This window comes from Manacus vitellinus, unplaced genomic scaffold (assembly GCF_001715985.3).
Source record: "Manacus vitellinus isolate BGI_N305 unplaced genomic scaffold, ASM171598v3 scaffold_50_pilon, whole genome shotgun sequence".
In the NCBI taxonomy this organism is placed as follows: Eukaryota; Metazoa; Chordata; class Aves; order Passeriformes; family Pipridae; genus Manacus; species Manacus vitellinus.
Genome location: NW_021940612.1, coordinates 4,598,669 through 4,623,953, shown reverse-complemented (window position 1 = coordinate 4,623,953; position 25,285 = coordinate 4,598,669). Strand labels below are relative to the sequence as shown.

Genomic DNA, 25,285 nt, shown 5'->3' with positions numbered 1-25,285 from the left:
TTCGGACAGAAACCTGACTCTGTTGAAGCAGTTGCAAGATTCTTGCTGGACCTGCAAATAATTTTACATTTATATGGACTGATACAAATTCAGTTACTGAATCCATACAATTGCCACAGAGCAGTTGTTAGAAACGCTTATCACTGCTTGCCATTGTACCAAATGGCTACTGTAAAGAAAGAGGAATTTCCTTTTCTTTATCCTTGACATTGATACACTTATGTATTTTTAGGTCACTTTCCAGAAATGTAGCATTCGACAATTCTTCATCAGAATTAACTGCCACCTCAGTGTCCCATGAGAAAAGCAATAGTTCTTACATTAATAAATGAAGGTGTCTGGGAGTAGTCCTGGGTACTGAAACCAATCCACCTGGCATGGTATGTGTTTGTGCAGTCTCCATTTTGAGAACAGTCATTGAACCATTCTATCTGCCTGGGAATTGTTCAGAGAGTGATAATTAGAACAGGCTAAATTTCTGCCAAGAAATGGTCTAATAATTTAACTAGGAGAGGCAGTTGAATTATGGTGTCTAGGAAGTAGCATTGACATGATGAAGAGAAAAATTAGATATTTAAGTTGGACATATGGGCAAAGTGCCTCTTCCTAACTTTGAAAGTTACAGACTAAAATTCTACCTTAGTTAAAATATTTTACAAACCTTGATATTTTTCTAGAGGCTTTTCCTTTCCCAATCTATATATTCTTTTCTTTCCTTTGATTTTTCTAAAGCATGGAAAATGAAATTCAAATTTCAACAACATTACTAGTATTTTGCATTTAATACTCAGCCTTTAGAATGGTTATAGGTAGGTCTCTCTGTCTGCAGAGCCTATGAAGGTATTCTTAAAGATATCTGGAAGAATATAAGGTTATCTTGGTTTTAGTCTGTGAATCTCAGGGTGCCATAGGCCAGCTTTTTATTGGCCAGTCTGGAATGTGTGAAGCTCAGTTTCTGCAGAGATGTTACTTTGGATGCAATTAAAAAACTGCAGTAGTTGCAGAAGGTATGTGTGGGCTTCCCAGAAAAAATATCATTCAGGCTTTGGCTATAGCTGCAGCATTTTCTGTCAGATCCTGAGAATTTAATTGAAATATGGTTCTCATTAAATGCAAAATATCAGGTTTTTTTTAAAAATTGGCAGGAATTTGTCTGCACTTCAGGGTGTTATAATCATGTTATACTAATTCATAATGACTATTGTTAAAATATTTACTTTTATAGGTTGTACATTACTTTTTCAAAATTACAGCTCTCACAGAATTTTTTACAGCATTATGATATAGATATTTTAATTAGTATATTTATTACCACATAGTACAGAAATTCAGAAAGAGTAGATATGTTTATAAAAGACTATATTTTATTAAAATGTCACATTTTAAAAAACATTTGTCATGAAAGTAAGAACAATTATACACATTTTTGATGCTGCTGCAATGGATCATTTAACAAATAGTTTGTTAAGTAAGAGCAAAATATTTTCTGTTGCTCTGGATTGCTTGTGAAGAGTTTATCTCTTTTATTTCTGGTTTTGTTTTTTTTTCCCCTCAAATTCATTTATTCAAAATTATCCACTGGATTGTCCTTAATTTTAGCTGGAAATTATCAGTTCACAATGACTACTTGAAATTAGAATTTTCCTCATTTCTGCTGAAGACAAAGTCACATGAGATGCTTATCAGGTGGGTGAACACGATGGCCTATTTGTGCTAAGAAAAACCTCAGGAGTCAGCGGAGCACATTCAACTGTCACACAGTTGTAATATGGTATGAAATACAATATAAATATCCAACAGCTTTTAGCCCTCTAAAAAAGCTTTCACATTTAGACTTCATCAAGGCTAGAGCTTAACTTAATGCAGCCAATGTGCAGCAGCTGTTATCTTTGGTTTTCAGAAATCAGGTGCTTTAGGAGGAGGATCAGCCCGCCACCAAAACCACTTTATGCTACAAACATAGAGTTAATTTTCCGTAGATGTTCTTGAGCATTTCCTTGCAGTATACTAATCTGCGTACATGAGTATTCTCACTATATAAAAGATTTGTGAGCAAAGATTGAAAGAATACAATTTGTGGAAGAGGTTTCACCTGTAGAAGATAGAAATACTTACTTTTGTAATCTTTTCTAGTTCTGTAAATCTAAGAAAACATATTCTTTTTCTTTATGCTTTGGAGGCAGATGAGGGGTAACCCTGGTTTAGTAGTGTTTTAGTAACTAAACCCCTGATTTAGTAACATTCAATAAAAATAGTTTTTTGTTTGTTTCTGATTTTATACTGTGTTGCTGAGATTATCTTTCTGTAATTTTTATGATGAGAAAAGAAGAACCCTTAAACAGGTAGAAATTCTGGCAGATGATTTTTCATGTCTTTTTTTCAAAACTAATGACAAGATTTCACTCTTTCAGATTAACAAGCACAGTATTTTATCTTACATTTCAGAAGAGTTAGTGTGGCTTTATAATTTTGTGATTCTTTTATTGTTTGTTTTACTTTTCAGCTCTGAGTCATGTAAACTTTAATCACCTCTGGTTTAAAACTCCCATTAATTTCCTTTAACACTTTCCTATTTAAAAGATCCTTGTGGGATGCTTTGCTATGCCTTTGTTTTGCCCATCTCTCCATTATTTTATAACAATATTGTTTGATCATATATTAAAATAAATAATTATTTAAGGTTTTTTGATGCACTTATTTCTCTCATGGTACAGAAGTAATCTGCTCAGGTGGAGAAAAGTCGAATTAGCTATGCCTACATTTATTCAGCATTTAAGTTTGAGCTATTGTCAAAATATTATATATCCAGGAAGTAAATTCTAATAGGATTATAATCTCAAATGTTATTTTGACCTTTTATGAACAAAAAGGCCTACACAATTTAATTTTCTACCCTAATAAATTAAAAGCATCAGAACTGTTCTCTGGCACTGAGATCAGCAGATACGGCTGTGTCTACTTCACTATTATCGAACTGGACTTACCTTCCTAAACAGGGTGACCATATTAAAACTGGCTTATTTTATCTCCCAAACAGTGTTCATAAGGACAGAGATATGGGAGATGCAGTTTTCCTGCAACCAACACTGGGGGATTGTTCTAAACAACTGAACAGTGTAGGTAGTTGAGTTTCAGTGCCTCTGCCTGAGAACTCACAAAATTATTACTTGCAGTCAAGGGGTTGGAGTAGAATTAATTTTCTTCACAGTGGCTAACACTGTGTGCTGAACACAGAGTGGATAATAACAGATGTTTTTGTTATTGCTGAGCAGGGTTTACACAGAGCCAAGGCCTTTTCTGCTTTTCATACTGCCATGCTGCCAAGGAGCCTGGGGGTGCATGGGAGGTTGGGAGGAGACACAGCCAGAACAGCTGACCCCAACGGACCAAAGGATATTCCAGACCAAATGTCATCATGCCCAGGATATAAAATGAGGGGGACAAAGAAGAAGGAAAGATGTTTGGAGTGGCATTTGTCTTCCCAGTTTACTGTTACACATGATGGGTCCCTGCTCTCCTGGAGGTGGCTGAACACGTGCGAGCCCATAGAAAGCAGTGGATTAATTCCTTGTTCTGCTTTACTTGAATGCAAGGCTTTTGTTTTCCCTGTTAAACTGTCTTTGTCTCAAACTACGAGTTTCTAGCTTTTACCTTTCCAATTATTTCTCCGATCCCACGGGTAGGAGAGTGAGCATGCAGCTGTGTGGGGCTTGGTTGCTGGCTGGGAATAAACTATGACACCATCCAAAACTGCTTTCAATGGGGCATTGGCCAGTTAGGTTTTCTCCAGGAATACTGCCCAGAAGCCTGAAGTTGTAGGAATGTCTAAGAACCCTGTTGGACACAGCAGCTCAACAGCAAAAAACCTTCTTGGGATCCACAAATAGGACAATCTTCCCTCGTTCTTTAAAAGCCTGCTCTGTTGTCAAACACAAAGTTTGCCTCACATGAACAGAAGGTTTCACGAAGTGAAACAGTAGTAGCCACTTTTGCCCAGGATAAAGTAGAAAAAAGTACTGAATGTGTATGTCTTTTTCATAAAGCAACTTGAAGGTAAGAGCATTACACACAAGACTGGAGATGAATTCAGTCTTTCTGTCTCTCTCTGAACAGATTTAATTATATTTTGCTCCAGGTAAGCAAATGTCTTACAACTGCTCAAGTGATTGAATAGATAACACTTAGTCAGAATCTGTGAAATAAGATAAAATTTTTTGGACCAGACAGAAAGAAATGAAAGATGGATTGGTGGTTCACTGGCATAAGGAAAATTGGCATCTAGCATCTTCCCCAAAGACTTTTTTGTTGTGTAGCTGTAATGCACTGTAAAACACAGAATCTTGGAGCAGTGGCTTTGAGCAATTTTGTGCTTCTCAGTTCCATCACTGTCTCCAGTAGCTTTGTGGTTAGGACAGTCAAATGAGGAAAAAGAAAAGTAGCTTCAATTTGCTTCAGGCAAGGTAGTGATTTAAACTTGATTCTTCTGCTTCTGGTGACATGTTCCAACACCTTGAGCAAGAAAGGGAAATAGGAAGAAACAGTGACCATTCTGTTTGCAAGGAAAACCTGGACCTTGCTGTGTTTTTGAAAGAGCTTTGGCACCATTCTGCAGAAAAAGATCAAAGTTGGAAGGAGGTATGTCTGTTTGACCTAACATTGTTAATCTCTGTCCTGAAAATCCTGTCTTCAGCAATGCTTTTTGTTAATTGAATTGCACGTAGGGAATTGCATTTTGAGATGCCCATTTCTTTAAGAACAAAGAAGTTTCATCAGTAGATGCCATTTGGTTTTAACTATTAGAATTGCAAAAAGCATGTAGACTTCCAAAAACAAGGAAGGCTTCCTGTAAAAGATGAAGTTCATAAGTGTTTATTGCTAGCTGGTTATATTACTCCAAAGATTAATAGGGAAAGCAAAAGCCATGCATACAAGATTTTGAGATTTTGAGAACTGGCAGTGTAACAACATGTCTTTAGAACAGTCTTTTTCTGTTATTTTGGGGCTGAAGGACTCGTCAGTCATTATTGGTCCTTTCAGCATCTCTCTGTCTATTCAGTTGATCACAACAGGCAAGCTTTCAAAAAGAATGTGAGATAGTCATGCCTCATTTGCTGTTAATATCTAAACATTTCTGCAAGAGCACTATGAGTCCTTTGCTGTGCCAATATTAATTCCAGTCCCTTTTGAAGGCTGAATACGTTTCAAGTGAAAAATTTCCACTTCAGTCATTGTCCAAAGTTTTTTAAAGTAATCAATAAATCCATGAAACTCATTATCTCACTGTTTGAACTGACAAATTTTTAGTTGAATAAAAAAAAATCTGTGTATCCTGAGAGACATTTTTGGTTTTTAAATGTACCTCTGCTTTGACAAAGAACTTTTATTATCATTTTCTGTCTCATTTTTTTAATAAAGTAGAAGCATAAAATTGTGGATATTATGCACGTTGTGCAATATCATGCAAATGTCTTTATTTCTTTGTCTTGGACTAAGTTTTTAAAGACATAGATTGTGCCTTTTCCCTTTAAGAGGTCATAATGATGCAGTCTATCTGAGAAACAAAGTCTACATGATGTCTGTTACCAGATATATTATCCTTAGTTTTTAATTGAAGAGAATAAGGGTGAATCATCTTCAGCAGTATTAAAATATTCAGTAGTGAATGAGAGTATGTAGCTATGTTTTGTAATCTGCCTAGACTTGGCATTTAATATGCGCACCTATCCTATGAGCTTCACACAAGGTATCTGCCTGGATATAACTAAATAAACAGCTTGTTTAACGCCATCAAAGCATAGTTTGATGCATTGAAGCAAAGAAAATGCCACTAAGTTAATAAAAAGTGCAAATGAAGACATAGTATGAGAAAGGCAGAGAAGGGAAGCAGTGAGGAGGAAGATCAACTACCACGGCTCATCTGCTGGAGACCTCCCAGAGCCACTCCACTGTGCACATCACCCTCTCACCTTGCCCTTCATCTGCCTGCATATAATGTGCCTCCCTTCCTGTTAGAAGGGAGATGAAGAGGTCATGAACAGGTACAGGTACAGAAGGAAGAGGTAGAGTGTCACACCAGGATTGTGATGCTTTGACATATTATAGTGGCTTGCAGAACAAGTAAAGTTTGTGTTGGTTGGGGGAGAAATTGAAGCAGTTTTAATTAATTAGTTTTCATGGTGTTGTGGCGAGTATGATATCTGTGTGTAATATTAACTGTTTTCAGTGAGATATTCCTTATTACTAGATGATTGTATTTTACTTCTTGTCTACTCTCCAAGTAAATCACACAGGTTATGCTAAGTTGCTTAAACTACCCAAATGTAAAACAGAAGAAGATGAATAAGAAAGTAATTGCAAGCACAGAGGGATCCATTCACTTTCTTAACCATCACTAGTTGAGAAGTTTAGTTTGTATATGCAGGTACTATACAGTAGGTATATTCAGTCTTCAGTGTAAAATCTGAATAGCATGCATGACATTGTAAATAATGCCACAGGCCATGTACAATAATGATGAAGTAATAATTGTTCCAATTTATGTTCTAATTCCTACCTTATAAATGCTTGATGTCCAAGTTAAAAATCTTCCTTTAGTATGTATGTAGGATTCGTCAAACAATACATAGAGAGGCATGGGAAGAGGCCTGCTATATCAGGCATGGGATCTGCCTGGAGCACAGCACTCCAGCTTTTCTGGGCTTGTCCACAGTTCTGCATAGTTACTTTCAGAGATCACATATATTCAAATAGAATTTAAAGGTTCAGTAGCTTATCCCACCAGTCAGCTCAGCTCCTCTGCTCTTTTGCTTCCTGTGACAATGCTAGGTCTTGATATCATGTGCTGACACACCTCCATTTTCTGGTTTACCTGTCTCTTCTAATCTGCTCTGTTTAACCTCTGTCTCTATAACAGTGTCAAACCCCACCTTTTCCCGCTCAGTACAATAGGACACTTTAGTAGTGATACAATGAATCCTTTCTTGTTCGTCTTTTGCCTTAGGCCTCTCTGCAGCTCCTGAGCATGACTTAATGTTCTCTTCTGCCTCTTCAGCCAAATAGATGCTTGGGCTACCTGATGTGTTTCATGGAACAGTGAAGTAAAATAGATGATAGACTGAAAATTGCATGCTGGGTATATCTGTATCTGTAGCCTTGGTATCTTATGCATGAATTTGAAACTTCCCTTATGAATATAAAACTACTATACCACAGAAACAGTGTATTTACATATTTATTTAATTTAGACCTGGATTTGAAGAGGCAGATCCTTCTAAGAATAGGCACATGATTTCAGAACAAAGCATTGTTTTGTCATTGCCTGCTGGGAATCCTGATCTCACCAGTCATTCTCATGTCTCATCAAATAAGCATCTTTTATTTGTTGTCTCTGTGCTGTTGTGTTAGGACTATTCAACTAAACCATGGACTGCCAAGCAAGCACTTGTGTGGTACTGTACAACGCTGTATCATCTATTTAGCAGAATATATGTATGCCATGACAGTGCTAAATGAGACACTGTACTTCATGCCAGTGCCTGAGATTTGTGTGACAAAACTTCTCTAACAGCGGAAATAAGGGAGATGTCAAAGACAATGAAATCCACTGAATACACAAGGAACTACCTGCACATTAAAGCACAAAGCATGTAGGCATTGTATTGGCAAATTTTATTGCAAGACTTTCATATGGTTTGATTAAAAATGGAATGTTAATGTGAAGATTTCTGTTTGTTTTCAGTGTTACTTACTATTTACTTTGCATCATATAGGGAGAAACATAAAGCCTTTAATGAAAACAAAAATTCAGACCTTCACAGTAGAATGATCAAATCCTAAGTAGTATCCAGAACAGTGTTACATAGAAAAGCTTGGGAAAAGATGATGTTAACTATTGGAGAAAAAAAAAAAGAAAAAAAAAAGAAGAATAAAAAATCCCAACAGACACTACATGTCTAAAGTCTATGCCCTCTACTGTAGCAGCCCAAGGTGGTCACTACCACAAGAGATACACACAAGAGAGTGAGTAAAAGAGTGGGTAGGATATGGATTACTGAGAAATGTCAATTTATAAACCTGCAGCCTCAAAAGCAAACAAGAAGGTGAGCACATTGATTGGAGTGAGAACTCCCTGTCTGTGTAGTCAGACACAATTCAGCCTAGGATGAGGTTGTTGCAGGTCAGCTCATGAGCTTGTTCACTCTGACAACCAAATGTCCCTGCTTCTATGGACAGAGAGCTGGGTTGTATAATCGAGATAAATTTGTCTCTTTGGATGGCTGAACAACCCTTCATCAACCCCATAAGGTCTTCATGATACTCTTTGGGTATAAAAATTTGATGGGCAGATGAGAGACCATGGAATAGGAAGAATACTTTTGTTAAATTAGTTTTGTTTAACAAAAACACTAGGAAACTGATGATCATACCACTTTACTACTTTTAGTAGTTCTGCAGTTGTGTGGTGGAAATATAATGACAAAAATGTATAAAATCATAAATTATCTAACATTTTTAAGCTAAAATTTATTTTTCAAATTATTTAACAACTGTATTTCTCTAAAGTGCAGGGAACATTTCACAAAACTTTTTATTGTCTAGAGATAAGTTGTTTGCCTGCTTAACTTTGACAAGAAAGTAGTCAAAAGCTTTTTAAAAAAACTATAATTTCCTTTGAGGGCATTCCACATCTCTTAGGCAGAGGAGTACTTTATAGTTCCCATTTACAGTACGTGATTTATTCTAAGGAGAGGTCTGGACTATCTGTGCTTTGCTGGATCACACATACTTAGCTTAGGCTCTGTTTTGGTCAATAAGAAAATGTTGTTTTGACAGTAGGATTTGTATTCTGTTTATTGCAACTTTGGTATGCACAATTTACATTTGTAGATAGACATAAACAAGAATAAGTGTAGGGAAATAATAGTTTCAAAAAATCTGTTAAAATTTAACTGCTTCAAATGGAGTCTAAGTTTTGAGTCTGACTTCAACAAGGGAGGCACCTTGATTTCTGTCAAGGAAGACACCTTGACTTCTGTCAAGGAAGACAGATGGTAGTTCTTCACAGAGCACTGAAAATCTAGCTCTTTTGGTTTATTGACTTGAATGCAGCTTTTGCATGTTCAGTTTAATCTGGTATTTTAACAATGCACATTTCTAAATTACTGGTGGTGGGATATCGGTGAGCACATACTTGCACTGCTTAACTCCATGACTATTCGTGGTCAGCAAGAATTTATCTGTTGAAACTTTGTGTCATCCTGGATTCTTGGTCTTCAAGAACATCAGGAGTATTTTTATTCTGTGGGAAAACAGAAGTGAGATTTAACACCCTATGGTGACCGCAGAGTATCGGGACTCATATTTGAGTGCTGCAGAGGGGTGAGACGTGTGTTTTAGTCCGCGATGCTGTAAACAGTCACCTGTGCAAGGGCAAAGGGGAAAGTGGGATCGGCATCTCCCGGCTGCCGGGTCGGGGTCGCCCTGCTTTGTCCCGCTGCGGCACTGCCAGGCACCTATCCCGGCCGAGAGCCGCCACCTGCGTTCCGCTTCCCGCCTCCCTGGCGCGCCCGGCCCCGCGGGGCGCCGGGGCGGAGCAGGACCTGTCCCGCCCCAGTGGGCCGCAGGTCGGGTCGCCGCCTTCGCCCGTCCCGACCTGTCCAGTGCCGGTCGCGGTCGGAGGATCCGCGCCCCCGGCGCCGGCCGATGGATCCCGAGGCGGCGGGGGACGAACTGTCCCGCTTGCGCTCCCTGTTCCTGGCGTGCGACGCCAACGGCTCGGGCCGCATCGAGCGGAGGATTCGCGCACTGTGCGCCGAGCTGCGGTGCGCCGGCCGAGGCGAGGGCCATCTTCAGCGCCTCGACAGCGACCGGCGACGGGGCCATCACCTTCCCGGAGTTCGCCCGTGGCTTCCGCGGCGCCACGCGGCGGCAGCCCGGCGGCGGCGAGCCTGCGGGCGAGGAGGGCGAGGGGAGGAGACGGCCGCGTGGGTCGCCGCGGGGCTGGAACAGCCCTGGAAGGACTTCGAGGTGCGGCTCGGAGACGAGGCGAGGTACATCCCAGGTAAGGTCCAGGCCCGCCCGATCCGTGCCACCCTGGTCCGGCGGGGGCGCGGGGTCGCGTTCCCGCGGCTGGCGGGCTGAGGCTGGCGGCGGCACAGCGGCCCCGCGGGACAGAAACGGCTCTCCCGGCGGAGCCTGCCGCCGGTGCTGATGCAATCCCAGCTGGGAAATGGCCCTGTAGCGTGGCCCCTGCGCCTGCAGGTGTGTAGAGCCCTCCTCACATCTGCTTCCTGGCCTCGGTGGTTTTCAGCGCTGTTTTTCCAGCATGCATCTGCTCGCTTGCTTACTCTCCGCTGCGCTGCCAGCTACCCACGTGGGAAACTCCGGCCGGTGGAACGTACGGGATGCAAAGTTCTGCCGTCTCCGGAGGAACATTCTCCCCACGCTATTCCCCGACCAGCCCCAGCACCTTTCTTGCAGCCCTATCAGCCTTTTCCTGGTAAATACTGGCCACCAACAATTTTGCCTCGAGGTTAACGGTGTTGATACGTACGGCTCTCGGTCTGAGGAGCTCACTGAAATTCGTGAGAGCCTTTGCCCTAGGTGTCAGGGAAATAAAGATAATTGATAGTAACTTGGTTTGAGATTAAACCCGGTTACCACGGGTATGTCAGTACTAGGCTGGTTCCTATCTACAGAGGCACATTTTGGTGACTTGCAGTAATCTACCTGAAACCTGAGGTGCTCAAAATTGATGTGAAAATGTTGGCCATGAAAAGTACAGTGATTCTTCTTCATTTTAAAATTATAATTTATGATGGAAAACAATCTGCTTTTAAGGACTTGGCAGCTAGTTAAAAAACCGCGTGTATATGAATATATCTATGTATAGATATTGCTCCTTAAATTCTTACTTATCCTAATAATTTAGTTCTAGCCACATTTAAAAATGTGTTTGGATTATGAGATAAAAGGTTTCTTCAGAGAAATTTTCAGTTACAGAACCTGCTGCTCATGTGCACAACTGGAATAAATAGTTTTCTTTTTGGACTAGCCCTGGATAGATTTATTGGACTGCCCCATTTCAGACGGATCAGTAACTTACGTAGGACTGTCTTAACTTGTTCGTAATGCCCTCCTTTCTACACTCTTGATTTCTACAGAAAGAGAACAAGAACAAAAGGCTGTTTGAAAGTTTGCAGGAACAGTTAATAACTTAACCTAAAGTCGGACAGAAACTCAATAGGAGGTGAAAAAAAATGTGACTCATGAACAGTGGTAACTTGTGAAAGCATCAATTTAATTTTGGTAATAGTCTATGTCAGTATCTTGGTTACCATGTGTTGCAGCAGTAGTTTGAGTGTAGTCTAGCTGATTGTCTAAAAGGATAGTAGGAGAGAAAGGTAATAGGTTTTGTTGGCTCCACTGTGCAGATGCATCCTGTACTTATGCTAAATTCATTATGACTCATTTAATGTAATTTATGTTACGATTCTTTTACAAGAAAACTGCAATTAACTAAATTTTGATAGTTAAATACTATGAGGTTGGCTGTAATTTGATGTAAATGTTTCCTATTCATGTTCAGCTTTATAAATACCTTTGAACATCCTTCATAGTTGGCTGTATTGATTAGGTGTGTGCCAGCATTAGCTGAAGAACAGTGTGCCCTTTGTTTTCTTGTTATTTCTCCTTCCTCTCCTGAATTGCAAGAAGCAGGTTTGTGTTACAGCTCAGCTTATTTCCATTGGCAGGCCGCACCTTTTTTGTTGAAACATACATGTAAGGGTTTTTTTCATGTGAGTAGCCCCACTAAAATCATTAGGACCACTTATGTGAGTAATGAATATATTGAAATTATTTGAGGAATCTTAAGCAACAGAATATAATAAAATCATGTGAAGTACAAGCTGGAATTCCAAAAAGTTATTTATCTTTTAATTTAAATTATTTCATTTATTTTAATTGTGTGTCACTTAAGGTTTTTTTTTATTTTATTTTTTTTATTGAAAACTAGACCTAGCTCAGAACATAACTGCATCTTCAGTGCTATAAGACAGTTGATGTTCTTACTTTATGCTTTGTTACTTTTCATATGTTTGTTGTAGCACTGGTGGTGAAAACTGCGAGGAAAGTAATTACAAAAAGAAGCTCCTTAAACCCAGATGAGTGCAGTTAGTTGTCCATGTTTTTTTTTTTATCTCAATTATGTGGTTTTTATCGTGATCATTTTGGGTTTCAGTCCCTCAAAATGCTCTGCCTTCTGGCCCCAGACCAGCAAAACACTGGCACATGTGCTTTGATGCTGTTACAGTTTATATAAAGAGAAACTAGGCATAGTAGATGGAAATAGTGAGATAAAACCAGGATTGATGTAGGAGAAAATCGCACAGTAAACACCTGTGGTCTTTGTCACTCTTCAGCTTGATTGAATACCCATGGAAATCAAGGGGAAATTTTTCAGTAATACAAAAGGTTCTGTCGCTGTTTCAGCAACTGGTTCAGCCTCCCTTTCTGCTACTGAACTTTCAAAAACCATAAATAAACCTCCATAATGAAGTGTGAAACCCAGTAACAGATCCAGTCTTCAGTGTAGTAGCAGACATTTGATGCAACATTATTTACTACCAGGTACTTCCTGCCTTGTGCCAGGTACTAAAATAAGCATACATTACAATAAGCGTATTTTGAATTTAATTACTTTTTTAAAAACTTAGTTTTATTATGGGATGGATTATACCTCTCTGCAGTTTGATGTATCAGTTACACAGTTCTGTTAGATTATACTGTAAAACATTCAAGTCTGTGCTGAAGTTGTGGTTATATTGGTTGTATGTGGCTGTATTGGAAGAGTAATGTTAAAGAGTTTCTTTTCAGCCTTGCTTCTTTCCTCCCCATCTGAACAGATTTTTTGGACCAAATTCAGTTGGATTTCTTGGTAAGGTGATTACTGTGAGTCAAAATATTGTTTGCCTTAGTCTTTACCTGTGCTTGGTGGGAAATTTTGCCACTAGGACAAAAAAAGTACGGAGTCTTTCCAGGCTGTTGACCTAATATGTGAAGTCAGATTTTAGTGGAATTGCACTTACATTGTTTTTTTAGGTTTTTTTTGGCATTCATTTCATTTAAAAATGCGGCTAGCTTTCTATATGATTACATTTAATCTGGAATAATGAATAATTAAACGTAAAAGAATACAATGCCTTTGGCTTATATGTGTATGTAGTGAATTGCCACTGGAGATCTGTTTTATTGAGAACTCAGCCATATTCATTAGTTTATTCCTCTAAGAAGTATTTGCAATGGTACAGGAGTAGACAAAAAAAGTTCAGAAGTGTACCTATTTGGTGTTCCAGGCAGTGAGTGCTCCACTGCACTGCTCGTACTGGAGGGATTTAGCCCTTGACCATGTTACTGGGTGTTGCATTCTTTTTTGTGGCCAATCTCAGATCTAATTGAATTTCAGTAGTAAGACTGAAAGGTTCCCTCCATGCTCCTGATAGACGTGCTCCTGTAAGCGTGGGGGAAAGTCTCCTGATGTCTATCCTTTTCCATTCCTCAGCTTGAGGAAAGAATGATCCAACATCCACTGACACTTCCAAGATAAAACCTGTACTAATGAATGCTATGACACTTATTTCTGTCTATAAATTACAGGCAAAAAACTTCTGGAAAAAAGATTTTTAAATTTAATATCAGAGACCTTCAATCAGAAAGAATGAAGATTTGGGACTGTCAACAAAGGCTTTAAGCCTTCTAGGGCAATTTTTGTGAGATATTTGGCAAATTGGGTAATTTTATTGGAAAATGAACTAAATTAATTTGAGCATGTGGGGGTGGATGAATCTGGAGCAGAAAGTTTTTATCCCTGTCTTGAGTTAAAGTCTGCTTCTGAGAGTTCTCATACTTCATTGCTTTGCTTTTTAGTCTTGGGGTCTGTTTTATTTGTATGTCTTGTAATTTTGGCCAAGCTGACTGTTCATCAGGCTCTGATTTCAGTGCTGCCAGACTGTGAGATTTTATGCATCATACAGTTCCAATGTACTTAATGTGATTATGATAACAGTATGCCCCAGAGTCATGTCATCTGAAGCTGTATAGAAAATGTGGATCTGGGGAATGTGATAAAGTGAGAAAAGCATGCTCTTCTTAACACAAGCTGTTTAAACTGTGAAGACAGGTGATGCTCATGGGATATACTTATGTACTTGAGCAAAGAAGAGGAGCTCTGCTGAATAAAAAAAGCATCCAAAACATGTCATGCTCTTGCTGTCACAAGCCAAGATGCATTTTTGCCAAAGTCAATATAAAACACAGTATTAACTCTTGTCAGCAATAAGTGTTTACTTCCATGAGATGATGATATCAGAACTGGAGGGGTTTCCTTGGAAATTGAAGCATGTTCCCTGGAGAGAGGATAAAGGCAAATTCAGAGGCAAAACAAATGTTGGATCCTCCCTTATAACTGAGGGGGGTCTCTGCTGTAAGAGTGTTGTCCTGTCTTTTAATACGTCTTGCGATAGGGGTTTGAAAGATATGCTCTGTTGAAAATGTGATGGAAGCCCTTCTGTGAGCCAGAAGACTTTCTGAGCTAGCTGAAGTTTTACTGCTCTTCTGCTTTTTGCTTTAATCAGAACAGCAACTGTGCTAACTAACTTAAGCACTGTAGCATTCATTTTCCTGGTATTTTACTGTCATACGACCATTCGCCATAACAGTGTTGTTTGAAGCATTCTCCTTTTCCACAGACTTCATCCTTCCCTGCCTGTTCCACAGTCTTTTGCACTCCTGCTCCACTGGCTCTAAATGACTCCTCTGTTATCAGAAGGGAACATCATTTGTGCCTTGGAAACATTAAAAATTCTTTCTCTGGGAATCAGACCTTGGCTGAGCTCTCTCATCTGGGGGTTGCAGATTTATTTCTCTTCTTTTAATGCAGCCTGTATCTGAAGGGGCAGATACAGAAAAAGAGAAGGCAGTATTAAAAAAATCCATAGCACTTCAAGTTGACAAATACCTTCAATTTTAAACTATGTTAAAATTTTGTGTAATCTGTTTTTCCTCAAGGCATTCAATCTAGAAGATGTTAGGTACTCAGCTGTGACAAAATCAGATCCTATCCATTCTGTAACAGATATGGTTGTTCTTTTATGGTTGCTGATGCAGAGTGGCATATGCAATATGTCTGCTTTTTAGAAAAAGGTACTTCTCTATCTCTTGGTGGCACACACAGGTGATTGGTCTCCAGAGTGAGGACAATCATCAGATGCAAAATGCTTGATCTTTCTTTTCCACCGAACACCCAGCTCAGACATTCCTGGCTCAGACCACCTTATACTGCACCTCTTCATGTCCATACCACAACAGAGCTGCTACCAGTGATAAGAGAAATTTTACAAGCTGACCTACACTAGGAAGAGGTCATTAGAACAGTGTTCTAAAACCAAGTACTGCCCTTAGGAGGGGAGGCCCATGTAGCATGGCATACTCTCTGCTAAATGCATAGGGGGCACATGTAAGATACCGAGCAACTGTAGAGTTGTTATTTGTTGAAAAATTCCATCAACTCCCTCTGAGCGACATTTGGAGTGTGGATCATTAGGCAAATGGTCACTGTATGATCAGCAAACCAAAAATAATTCTATGAATTAATAAGGATTCATATAGCTGTGGGGGGTTAAATGAAATGATGACACTTAATATAATCTAAATATCTGATATCTCTTAAGACCAGTGTTGTGGGGGTTTTGATGTGGTTTTTTTTTTGCCTTTTCTGCTGCTCCCCCTGTATTCTACTGTGCTTCTTTAAATCTACCCTGTTACAAATTGCTTTATAATCAGACTAGTTTTATTTTCTTTATGTAATTCTCTCAGGAACTCTCTGAAACCGTGTAAATACAGTAACTTTGCTTAAGTTAACTCATGTGAAGTTGGGCAAATACTGACTAATTACAGTTACTAAGTACTAATTTTACAGACAGTTTATTTTATAAAACCTTTGGGGTGAAGTACTTTAGTACTGCCAGAACAGTACTTGGCCAGAATGCTATACTTATTGGGGTACTAGGGTATTGTGCCTGTACTTTGCAGAAGCAGCAGAAAGGCATGCATGGTGGGTAGTGTAACCATAGTGCCAGATGAACAAAGTGACAGTCTTTCATGTTGTGTATTAAAAAATGCTCTTTCTATGCATTAGTATTTGTGAATGTCTACAGTTTTGTTTGTGTGGAACTTAAAGAGGTACAGCTAAATACGTTGAAAAGTGATTTTAGGATTTCAGGGAAGACTAGTTTTGAAGGGCAGACTCAAGCATTTTAGATTAATTTCCCTGAAACTGAAGTAAGAGCATTCTAGTTACCTTTTTGTCCAGCAAAAAGACAGACTGTTTAGAGTTCAAGTCAACTTGGTGAAATCCATTTGTAAAATCTTCTTTGATAACTAATTTTGAAGAACTAATGAATTTACAGAAAGAAATAGCATGTGTTTAAGGAGAACTTGGGGCAAACAAACAAATTGGGCAATATTAATTGCAGCTAATCTGTCCTGCTGCAGTGGTGTCAATGGTATTCACCAAAGCATATGAAAACAGAGGAGTGATAGGAAATGGCAATTTGAAACAAATAAACATCAAATACTTACTGCGTGTTGATACAGTGTGTACATAGCTGCATCCTTCTGAAATCCTGCATGTCTATAAAACATGATAACAGTGTACTTGCTGCTAATTCATCATGGATACTTGGAGTGACTATATCAATAACAGTCTTCCCAGTTCATGAAAGTGTGTTACTTCTTCCTGAAGGCATAAGTGATTAAATAAAGTCCCATCAATTTTGTTTGCCATAGAAACACTCACATAAGTGTCACTGAGAGTTTCAGTGACCAGCTGTGGTCGATAAAGCCTTTCAGGCCCTTTCGAGGAGCCAGCATGGTCAGCACGGTTTAAGTTGTACAGGTCATTCTTTGGCTTCTTAAGCCTAAGTACTTCCTAAAACTGGGTCACTGAGATATTTTGAATCCATCTGGGTGATAGCTAGTCACTGGAATAAGAAGGAATGTGAAATATAAAAGTTTTCTTTTTAATCCCAGAGGGGAAAATAAAATCTTTCAGTAAATCCTTTGTGCTTCTGAGTACTTTGTCTTAAAGCAGATTTAGATGTAAGGCAGAGGCTCAGAAGCCTCGATTTACTGATTTCTAGCTTCAATTTGGGAATGTATATTTGCATATACTTTGAAAAGAATCACAGAACTGTTAGGATTTGGAAGGGAACTCTGGAGATCATCTAGTCCAACCCCCTGCCAAGGCAGCCCCATCTACAGCAGGTTACGTGTCCACATGGATTTTGAATGTCTCCACAGAGGGAGACCCCACAAGCTCCCTGGGCAGCCTGTTGCAGTGCTCTGCGACTCTTAACACAAAGAAGTCTTTTCTCATGGAGGTGGAACTTGTTTTCTAGTTTATGGCCATTACTCCTCATCCTGTCACTGGGCACTGCTGAAAAGAATCTGGCACCATCCTCTTGGCACCTGCCTTTGAGATACTTGTAGGTATTGATGAGATCCCCTCTCAGTCTTCTCTAGACTAAACAGGCCCAACTTCTGCAGTCTCTCCTCATAAGAGAGATGCTCCAGAACCCTGATCATCTTTGTGGCCTTCTGCTGGACCCTCTCCAGTAGCTCCTTGTCTTTCTTGTAGTGAGGAGCCCAGAACCAAACACAATACACCAGATATAGCTTCACTAGGGCTGAGTAGAGGGGCAGGATCACCTCCCACCACCTGCTGGCCACACTCTTCCTGATGCACCCCAGGATACCATTTACCCTCCTGGCTGCAAGGGCTCGCTGCTGGCTTGTGGTCAACCTGTCATCCACCAAGATTAACAGGTCCTTCTCCTCAGAGCTGCTTTCCAGTAGGTCAGCCTGTTCTGGTACTTGGGGTTATTCTTCCCCAGGTGCAGGACCCTATACTTGCCCTGTTGAACCTCATTAGGTTTCTCTCTGCCCAACTCTCCAGCCTCTCAAGGTCCCACTGAATGGCAGCACAGCCTTCGGGTGTATCAGCCACTCCCCCCAGTTTCATATTGTCAGCAAACTTGCTCAGGCTACATTCCATCCATTCATCCAGGTTGTTGATAAACAAGTTGGACAAGACTCAAACCAGTACTGATCCTTGGGGAACACCACTGACTGCAGGCCTCCAACTGGATTCTACTCCTCTGATCACAATCTCTGAGCTCTACCGTTCTTGATCCACTTCACTGTCTATTCATTTAACCCATGTCCTGAGCTTACCTATGAGGAAGTTGTGGGAGACAGTGTCAAAAGCCTTGCTGAAGTCAAGGTAGACAACATCCACTGCTTTATGCTTGTTGACCTGTCCTGCCATGCCATCATAGAAGTCTATCATGTTGATCAAGCAGCATTTCCCCTTGTTGAATCCATGCTGACTACTTCTTTCCTTCAACATGGTTGGTGATGACCTCTGGGAGGATCTGTTCCATGACCTTTCCAGGGACTGAGGTGAAGGCTGATGGGCTGTCGTTTCTCCGGTCCTCCTTCTGGCCCCTTTTGAAGATGGGAGTAACATTGGCTTTCCACCAGTTATCAGGCCTCTCCTGTTCTATGTGTTTTTTAAAGGATGTTGGAGGTTGGCTTAGCAACAACACTTATCAGCTCCATCAGCACTGGTGGGTGCATCCGTCTGCCTAGACCATCTCTAACTCAACCCTCTGTGACCAAAGGGAATTCTTCCTTTCTCCGGCCTTTTCTTACCTCCAAGATCTGGATTCCTGTGGGCTGGCCTCAGCAGTAAGAACTGAGGCAAAGACGGCATTCAGTAATTCTACCTTCCCTGTGTCTTGCATTACCAGAATGCACTCATCTGATTCAACAGTAGCCCCAGATTTCCCCTAATTTTCCTTTTACTGATGATGTACTTGTAGAAGCTCTTCTTGTCCTTAATATTCCAAGTGAGCCTTGGCCTTCTTTGTGGCATCCCCTGCATACTCTTGACAGTGTTCAGAAGAAACTGGAAGAGGGAGTGGCTGTGGGTGTGACATTCTTGTTAAGAGAATGAAAGTTTTGGAAATACATTGCACTATTCCACTGCTAAAGTATTCTACTCTTGGCATAAAGTACAGTAAGCACAGTCTAATTGTTTCCCCCTTCAATGTAAGACACTGAATCTTCAATTTTGCTACTCCATTAATAATTTCTATGGTAGGAAATCTCTGGTATTGACATTGTGCATGTTATATATGTTATATATAGTTATATAGGTCCTTGAAGTTCCAATCTTGTCAGTCACCTGATTTGCAGGACAGTCACGAAAACATTTGCTTAAGTAACAGATCTTTTATGTTAAGGTCAAGTAACAAGTAATTTTCCTACTATTTGCCTGCTTTCTAAGAAACAATGTTACTAGTAAGCATATTTTTGGTGAAATTTAAAGGAACATAGAAAATTGCAGAACAGAGATGTTTGTATCATGTTTGTATTTCATATTTCTAAAAATCTTGTATGCTGACTAAAATTTTTTTATGTTTTAGCCTGTGCTGAATTTATCTGCCTTGCAAGGCTGATAAACTATCCATTTCACTGTGGCTAGTGCTATTTCTATTTTACATTAAACTCATTTAAAAGACTGTGTATATTTACACTCTTTGAACGAGTGACATTCTTCAGCAGCTATTTCTGAATATGAACTGTGTCTGCTTCCGTCTAAAATTTGAAACTATTCTGGAATAGTTTATTGCCTGTTTTGGTGAGCAGTTTACAGCTCTGAAGGATAACTACTGAAGTGCTAGGAAGTTATGAAATGTGTCACATGTTAGCAATTCTCCAACTATGAATTTATTTTTTTTTTGCAGTAGCTATATGAAAGTAGAGAAGTGGGAACAGTGAATGTAACATAGAAGAATTGAGACATACTGTGCTGAATGTTCAAAGTCCTTATCTAGCTTGCTAAATTTTAAAACTAGGCAAAGAGGTTTTCCATCTTGATTTGCAGTAAATTTTTCAAACCTGTTGTAGAACATTTTTCCGAGTAAGTGCATTAACATGGTTTCTCTCATTTTCAGACAAGAGCAGGTCAGTGTTCTGTATCAGAACATACACATAGCGGAACCAAGATTAATCCAGTCATATGAGCGTGTAATTAAGAACTTCATCCGAGAGATCAAACTTCAAAGCACAGAGATGGAAACTTTGGCCATAGCAGTAAAAAGGTATAGTGAGTTGTGTTTCTGGTTCAGTTCTGTAGTTTCTTTTTTTTGTCTGTCGTGCTTTGTTAGCTTAAACTACTGAGAGTTAATGCCAAAATAAGCCATGCATGCACTTGTGCATAAACACATATAGCAGCTTGCAAAGGGTTCCATGTTCATACTTTGGATAAGTTCTGGACCAAATTTTTGTAGACTCTATTGTTATGTTAAATGTCTTAAAACATTTTGACTCCTCCTCCTTGGCCACATCATGGCTAGACTTCACGAACGAAGATTTTGGAAGGCTCTATCCCCGTTTGTTACAGGCCTTGGCCACAACTTTGAGTTTTATGATGCATGTCCATTATGCTTTCATTTTAGAAACCATATTTTTGCTTCTTGAGCTTCAAGGAGCATATTTCCCTATTTTAACTACTTGGCATTTACAGTCTCACATAATTACTGCCACAACTGAACAGATTAGCTCGGAACAGAGATCTCGTGTGTGTGGGTGATGCACGTTACTGCAGTTACCCTTTTGAAGTCTCTTCACAGGATAACCTGAGGGGCCTTTTATTTTTGTAACTTAATTTTAAAAAATGCAGATATGATGTATTTCAGGCTCATCATCATCTGTCAGCTACTATTTAAAATCTAACTGACCAGTCTCTTCAAAATAATGTGGGATTTTGGTTCCCAGGCACATCAGTTTCAAGGTCTGGGCAATGTTAAAGTGTTTCCATGTATGACTGTCTAATTTGTTTCAGTTGAGGTAAGCAGGTGTGTTTCACACAGTGTTTCTGTCAAACCAGAGGGCAATTGCTAAGAGAATTTTTTTTTTTTTTTTTTTTTTTTTTTTTTTTTAATTTTAGAGCTCAGGAGAAAGCAGCAGTTCAGCTAAGTGAGCTAGAGGAAGAGATGGAACAACGGATACAAGCTGCAGAGCATAAAGTTAAAAAGGAAGTGAGTAATTTATATTTACAGAATTTCATAATTACCAAACTCTCAGTGGTCTTAAGCAGAATTGATGGCCGGGTATGGTTCTGATCCTGATGGGCTGACTCAAAGCTGCTGAAAGCAGGGCCTAGATGAAAAGAAGCAATGCATAAGATAAAAATGAATGCTCTTAATGCTTTCCCAAAGAGGAATGTCTGGTCAGATGTGATGAAAACCAAGAAAAAAAAATGTCTTTCTCTTTTGTGAGGATATGCTGACCAAGGGGAGTTTCTTTCTGAGACCAGTATTGCAAACAGATCGGAGAAAATGATCTTGCACCAGAAAGGAGTGGAAACTAGTAGGCGAAATTATGTAGAATTTAGATAATTTAGATCATTTAGTACTAATTTGTGTACTGGCCTGGAGTAGTGATCTTTCTTTCCTCTATTTTTGTCCTGCAACTACATTTTATAGAGTTGTGGACTTAAGAGAGGGTAATTGTGATAACAGTGTGTGAGGGCCTGCACCTCCCAATATTGATGGGAAAATCTGTTTTGATGTGCTTGAGTTTTAGCTGTTGTTTCAACAAACTGGCAGTCTTGATGGAAAAGTACAAAAGTCCTCTTGTCCTTACCCACTGAAAGATATATTAGAATCACATGTGACTGTGTAATTCAAAGCAGCAAAACCAGTTGTCTGCTTTGTTTTACTAAATTAATATAAAATAAGCCTAACTTTATAATATGCATAAGAGTAACAGTTCGTGAAAGTGTTCTAATGTCGACATAAGATATGCATTAATTAAAACATATACTATGGGCATAATTATTGCTCAGTAGGACACAAAATATACTGAATGTCTGTATATGTTTGCTATGGGTTCTTTCACCAGAGCATTTCCAGAATTAGAAGCAACAAAGTGCTTTCTGACAACTTGTTGATTTGAAGTAGTTCACATTAGTTGAAGGTAAATGGTGTTCTGATAGATTCACTTCAAATAGTGTATTTTTCTATACAAGAGAAAACACTCCTACCAAACCATAAAAGTCAACTGTTTTCCTAGAAACAAAATATAATGGCATAAAAATGTTCATAAAGATATCACCACTGCAAAAAAAGTGTGTTGTAATATGTTTAACTACTGGTAATGCATCTCTCAGTAAAAATAAATGTTCATTTCCAGAGAGACTAAGCAGTCATGTTTAGAAAACAAATAAATTTTCTCTGGAAAATTACTGTTTCTCAAAAAATGATAAATTCTGGAAAAGAGCCCTGAGGACTTTTTCACTGCTTTAAAAGGATGACTGGGATGTGTGCATTTGCTCGCTCTGAGAACATCTACAGTTATGTACATCTTCTGTGTATTACCCACTTCTAGTCTGTATTTTCCTTCTAAAAAGTCCTCGAATTGACACCAAGTTGCAGGTGTCATCTTCACTGTTCACATCCACCTCTAGGTAGGAAAGATGAGCTGTTGTTTCTCACAGCACTTTTTTCATTTTCACTCCTCAGTGTTCCCTTGTAGCTCCACATACTCCACCTAGTAAAACGCCCTGAGAGTAAATGTTAAGTTATTTACTTTGTAGGACTGTGCTAAGCCATTAATCTTAATGCCTGTAATCAAGGCTATTGTTTGTCAGAGTGATCTTACTCATGCTACCGTGACACCTGCCTCTGCAGAACCTATCCTGTATTTTGTTGCTTCAAGGGAAACAAATATTTACCAAACAATACTGAGAAGTCCTATATAGTTGCCAACAGTAGGGAAATCCAGCTTAAACTGATTACTTTGATTACTGTTTTAACACATAGATTTCAACATCACCTACGGGAAAGCACTGAATTCTGAGCAAAGTCCATGTGTATCTTTTCCATGTGAAAACTCAGCCTGTCTCATTGGCACCACTAGTCACTGCTACATTCTGATTTCTTGTGTTGTGAAACTGCACTGAAGTCCCTGGGGAGTGACTGAAGTGAGTCAAACACATATTAATTTATAGCACGACACACTCATTCTTCTCATTGTGGCTGATGTAGCCTCTCTTCAAAATCTCTCTGTCTTGATTAAAATAAAACTCAGAATAGTGTACTTGGTTTGATATTCAGACTGAGTACAGTATTCAGATACTGATATTCAGATTGAGTACCATATGAAACTAAAGATACTGTCATCTGCTTACCTTTTACTGACATGGCCCCGTAACATTCCAACACTTGTGAGCAAAAAAATGTAAGAGAAAAACCAAAATAAAAAACTAAGTGATGGTAGCATGGTCATGTTATTACTAGCACATTGTATGCTGAGCCATAGAAGACTGGTTTGAAAAAAGAACATAATGGCCCAATTTGTGCATGGGTGTGTATGTATTCATCTATATATACACTACACACTTACATGTATGTACAAATAAAATTTGATCAGTTTTTTCAGGTCGATTTTTATTTATTCTTTCCTAAGACATTGAAAATGTTAAGCACAAGGGACATAAGTAACACTGAATTGACTCATATCTTTGCTTCCACCTTACCATTTTATTTCTATGAATGTTATATAAGTGGATTGCAATTACAGAATCAGAATCTGTGGATCCTAAGGAAGGGACAGGTTGGCACAATGGAAAGACAAAATTGCACACATTAATTTAGGAGTGGTTTCCAAAATGATGAATGAATTTTTTAATAAATCTTTGAAACCTATCTCAACTTCTAATGAAATTGAAAATATTGCAGGAGAAGCGAAAAGCTGAAGAAGCGCTAAATGAGCTGAAGCGTCAGTATGATACTGAAGTTGGGGATCTTCAGGTGACAATAAAAAAGCTTAAAAAGGTGAGTGAGTTGAAGTCTAGTGAGTTTTTGAAGTGTTTTAAAAGATTTTGACCTTGAAGTGCTTTCCTCAAGATGGATAATCATAATTATATGTTTGTAATCTAATGTGTATTAGTAAATGGCAACTGCTGATAATTTTCAGTAATTCGTTGAAATACTTAGGAAAAAGAGCAACTGTTATCCAAATTCTGTTGTTGAAAAATTTTCTAGGTCCATAAAGTGTCCATCAAGTTGTTAACATTGCAGTTATCTATTCTTGCATTTGGTAGAAATAATCCAACATATTGCCTCTAAGTATTTATAATTTATAGATTTAAATGAAATTGGCAACCCAAATATAGTAATTTACAGTAATATAATGCCTTTTAGAACCCAACTCCAATCTGATCTTTTAATTTGATACCTAGTAGTAAGGCAAACTGAAATCTCAGATATGAGATTGTTTTTGGATATTTTGTAATCTGGGCTTAATTTTAACATTAGTTTTTGCTGTAAGTTTTAGCAGAATCATAGCAACCAATATGGATACATTTTTTATTCTTTCTATTGAATTGAACTTGAAATAGCATTTATAGAAATTTCTCACAAGAAACATAAGAGATTGTAGTACAAATACTACACAGATGAGGTAGTAATAATTTTTTATAATTTTTTTTAACTTAGTGGGAATACACCTGTTTGTGTCTTCTCAATAGTTGACTTATGTCACTAGTTATGCATATTTTATACCTAAAGAGTAGGTGAGCAAAATGCTCATTAAACGTTTTTTAATTATTGATCTAAAAATATTTTAGAAAGCCAGTGATTATTGGAGTAATGCTGCCTACCAACACAGATGGCAAAACTCTAACTTTTAAAAACTTAAGTAGCTGTAAAACCTTTCAGGGGTTACTTAATGTGATTTCCATTAGCTTTTGTGTACTTTGAATCAGAACAATCAAATACATTAATTTTGCATTTTTTTATCTGTCTAGCTGGAGGAGCAATCCAAAAACATAAATCACAAGGAAGATGTGGGTGAACTGAAAAAAAGAATGCATGATATGTTCTTGGTAAGAGATTATTATCATTAACATATTAATCTAGCCTCTGTTTTAGTCTGCAGTGCAAAATTTTATGTTTTTTTCTTTGTTTGTTTGTTTTGTTGTTGTTGTTGTTTTTGTTTTGTTTTGTTGTTGGTTTTTGTAGTGTTTTTACATTGAATACTGGTAAACTACAAAGTAAACTTTTAAAGTCATTGATAAATCTGTGAGATTCTTCAAGTTGGAAGAGTACCTGTTCTGTATAAATGCGTGCACATTCTATATATAACATTTAGAAAT

The 25,285-nt window shown here is 38.6% G+C and overlaps 1 protein-coding gene across 1 annotated transcript in view; it reads left to right on the top strand.

Annotated features, from left to right (window-relative positions):
• Window positions 1-9,702: 9,702 nt before the first annotated feature.
• Window positions 9,703-25,285, top strand: part of RASEF (RAS and EF-hand domain containing) — a 32,956-nt gene continuing 17,373 nt past the window's right edge. Inside the window, 7 exon segments of the mRNA XM_018080911.2 lie at window positions 9,703-9,821; window positions 9,823-9,961; window positions 9,964-10,058; window positions 20,076-20,225; window positions 21,074-21,164; window positions 23,868-23,963; window positions 24,938-25,015. Of these exon segments, the coding sequence (XP_017936400.2) occupies window positions 9,703-9,821; window positions 9,823-9,961; window positions 9,964-10,058; window positions 20,076-20,225; window positions 21,074-21,164; window positions 23,868-23,963; window positions 24,938-25,015 (768 nt within the window).